This window comes from Abramis brama (genome assembly GCF_963993115.1).
Source record: "Abramis brama genome assembly, chromosome: 4".
In the NCBI taxonomy this organism is placed as follows: Eukaryota; Metazoa; Chordata; class Actinopteri; order Cypriniformes; family Leuciscidae; genus Abramis; species Abramis brama.
The window spans coordinates 59052924-59056795 of NC_139966.1; the positions used below are offsets into that span (position 1 = coordinate 59052924).

General features: G+C 45.4%; 1 protein-coding gene across 2 annotated transcripts in view; it reads right to left on the minus strand.

Annotated features, from left to right (window-relative positions):
• The window catches only part of LOC311080863 (protein PHTF2), a 35693-nt gene that overhangs the window by 12337 nt on the left and 19484 nt on the right, over positions 1-3872 (minus strand). For both annotated transcript variants that reach the window (XM_084111037.1, XM_084111036.1), the window contains 3 exons: positions 3576-3807; positions 3205-3363; positions 75-275 (listed from right to left, as the gene is read on the minus strand). In XM_084111037.1, the coding sequence (XP_083967163.1) occupies positions 75-275; positions 3205-3363; positions 3576-3807 (592 nt within the window). The remainder of the gene's footprint in view (positions 1-74; positions 276-3204; positions 3364-3575; positions 3808-3872) is intronic.

Consider the following 3872-nt stretch of genomic DNA (forward strand, 5'->3'; position numbering starts at 1 on the left):
CTGGCTTCTGTATTCGTCAGCCGTTACTGATGTTAGAGTGATGTCTGAGTGTTTCTGCCGAAGCTCACGCTCACCTGATGGAACGGGTCGTCTCTGAACTCCTTCTTGGCGCCGGCGTCGGCGTCGGTCTCGCTGCTGCAGGACGAGCGACACTCCACACAGTGAAGGAACTCTTCCCACAGGACATCCTCCGTCTCAGACTCGTGCCTCGTGCTCTCAGAGTCCTGCGTACGGGAGCTGGAGCAGCGAGAACTGCAGCCCGACTTCAGCGGCTCCTGGGACACACAGAGAGTGTGAGAGTGTGTGAGTGAGTGTGTGTGTGTGTGTGTGTGTGTGTGTGTGTGTGTGTGTGTGTGTGTGTGTGTGTGTGTGTGTGTGTGTGTGTGTCTCGTGCTCTCAGAGTCCTGCGTACGGGAGCTGGAGCAGCGAGAACTGCAGCCCGACTTCAGCGGCTCCTGGGACACACAGAGAGAGTGAGAGTGTGTGAGTGAGTGTGTGTGTGTGTGTGTGTGTGTGTGTGTGTGTGTGTGTGTGAGAGAGAGAGAGAGTGTGTGTGTGTGTGTGTGTGTGTGTGTGTGTGTGTGTGTGTGTGTCTCGTGCTCTCAGAGTCCTGCGTACGGGAGCTGGAGCAGCGAGAACTGCAGCCCGACTTCAGCGGCTCCTGGGACACACAGAGAGAGTGAGTATGTGATTGTGTGTGTGTGTGTGTGTGTGTGTGTGTGTGTGTGTGTGTGTGTGTCTCGGACTGATTAAACCGACTGTCTGCCAACCGTCTCGCGTCACCAAGGTCAGATAAATTAGATGTTGCTGTAATTTATAGTAATATCTTCAGAATTACTAAGAAGTCTAGTTTCAAATATAATTCTTTTGAAGTGTTGTTGCTAAAAGTAACACTATCTAGTGTAAATGATAAATCAGGTTTGAGATTTGTGCTGGCTACTGTACACAGGCCACCAGGGCACCATACAGACTTTATCAAAGAATTCACTGACTTTCTATCAGAGTTAGTTCTGGCTGCAGATAAAGCCATAATTGTTGGTGATTTTAATATACACATCGATAATGAAAAGGATGCTTTGGGTTTGGCATTTAAAGACATTGTAAACTCTATTGGAGTTAGACAACACGTGTCAGGACCTACTCATCGTCGTAATCATACTCTAGATCTAATATTATCACACGGAATAGATGTTGATGCCGTTGAAATTCTGCAGCAGAGCGATGACATCTCAGATCATTATCTAGTCTTGTGTAAACTTCATTTAGCCAAGGCTGCAAAGCCGACTCCGTGTTTCAAATATGTTAGACCTATCACTTCTGCCACTAAAGATTGCTTTATTAATAATCTTCCTGATCAGTTTCATCATCTCAGCATCACAGATAGCTTAGAAGAACTTGATATTGCAACAGAAACTTTTAACTCTCTCTTTTCCAGCACTTTAGACACAGTTGCTCCGTTGCGCTTAAAGAAGATTAAAGAAAATAGTCCAACGCCGTGGTACAGCGAGCACACTCGGGCCCTTAAGAGAACAGCCAGAGAGATGGAGCGCACCTGGAAGAAAACTAAACTAGAGATATTTCGCATCTCATGGAAGGAGAGCTCGATTACTTACAGAGAGGCTTTAAAAGCTGCTAGATCTGCTTATTTTACAACCCTATTAGAAGAAAATAAACATAATCCTAGGTATTTATTTGAAACAGAGGCTAAACTAACGAAAAATAAAGCTTCAAGCCCAAAAGTTTCCAAGCAACACAGCAGTAATGACTTTATGAACTTCTTCACTTATAAGAAGATTTTTTACATTTTAAAAGTCTCCTCTTTCTGACACACCCATTTCAGGTCCTAGAGTTTCTTCTAATGAGCTGATGAGTTGGATCAGGTGTGTTTGATTAGGGAGACAAAGAAAACGTCCCGTGTTGGGGGTCCTTCAGAAACACTGACCTAGAATACTGTCTAACACAAGTCTTCGTCGTCGGTTAGGAACCTGGGTGTGCTCTTTGGTGGATTTTTAATAGATAAAATAGTAAACTGTTTATTAAACTAACCATGTTTCTAACATCTAACCTTATTTCTCTTTTTAGGCCTAACATAACACTTTGAAACACAATGTACTAAAACGTTCTGTCCTGTGTTTTTGAATGTTGTATGTTGTGTTGCCATACCCCTTTAACTTTGGTTGTGTGAGTGTAAAAATAACAATATGGGAAATGAAACTAGACAGATGACAAGGTTTGAACCTTGTGATCAACAATGAAGTAATCATTAAAACAAAGTTTGCTTTACCTAGTAACAGAAGGGTTTCTCTATGAAAACCAATCAAATTGTGGGGGAATTATGTAATGCAGCATGACATTTTTGCCATACCTCCTTATTCTATAAAAACTGTTGTATTCGTGTTAGCTGGTGGCAATGGAATTTGTCAGAGACTCTCCGGCCTTGCTTCTTCTTGGGGGAGATTCTCTGAGAACTGCTTGAGTCTCTCCCGGCCGTGATTAAAGAATTTAAAGGACATTTGCTGAAGTCTGTCTGTTAGTTTCTGCTGCGCAGCAGGTGAGTTAGTTTAGAGAGGTAGACTATATATTAAACGTCGACTGAAGACGTTAGGGAACGTCGACTGGAGACGACCCAGGTAGACTTAGAGTAGGAGCGAGATAGGGAAAAATCTATGGCTGCTCTTTGATACCAATCTTTCATTTGAAAGTCACGTGTCTAGTATCTGTAAAACCGCATTTTTCCATCTTAAAAATCTATCTAAATTACGTCATATGCTCTCAATGACTAATGCGGAACAAGATTATTGTTACGGCTAGATTATTGTACTCACTCACACTCACACACACACACACTCCAGATCTGATGAAGGACCTGCGCCTGGACGCGACGACAGCGCAGTCCTGAAGTGTCACTAGTCTCTCCCTGTGAAGGCCTAGAGCTGCTATAAAGCCAAAACAATCTCTGTTACTGTAATCTCCTATTATCACTGTAAAGCTGCTTTGGAACAATCTATATCATTAAAAGCGCTATATAAATCTAGATGACTTGACATGTGTGTCGTGCTCTCAGAGGGCGCTCTGCGTACGAGAGCTGGAGCAGCGAGAACTGCAGCCCGACTTCAGCGGCTCCTGGGACACAGAGAGTGTGTGAATGTGAGAGAGTGTGTGTGTGTGTGTGTGAGTGTGTGTGTGTGTGTGTGTGTGTGTTACCTCAGCGGTGTAATGCTTCTTATAGTGCTGTGTTTTCCTGTGTCTCAGTGTGCAGTCGCTGCTCTTGCGGAGGGAGCTGTAGTTCTCCGGATCTTCTTCACTGGACGCTTCGTCAGACATGTTCTCCACAGCGCGAGGAGCCGCAACCTCAGGCAGACACTAACACACACACAACAGACGTGAGTCACACACACAGACACACATCTGGAACTCTATCTTTGTGAGGACTCTCCATAGACGTAATGGTTTTATACTGTCCAAACTGTATATTCTGTCCCCTACCCCTAAACCTACCCATCACACACACACACACACACACACACACACACACACACTCTCTCTCTCTCGTTCGGCGGATCAGATGGCCGTACCTTCCCTGTGCTGTGTGTCGGGCTCAGTGGGATCAGTGGGATCAGGGGGCTCCGGTGTGTCCCGGTCCAGTGCGTCTCCTCAGGGCTCCTCAGCTCACAGTGAGGCTCGTGTAAACCCTGTAAACCCTGTAAACCCTCCTCGCTGCTCTTACTGGTGATCCGCCCGTCCAGAGACACGTACCCGTTATCCGTCTCCGTAGACTTATCCAGCGACAGCTTACACTTCTTAGACCTGCTGGGAAAACAACAGGATCTGCTGAGGATTCCAGACATGCGTGTGTTCCAGCGACTGAAGCG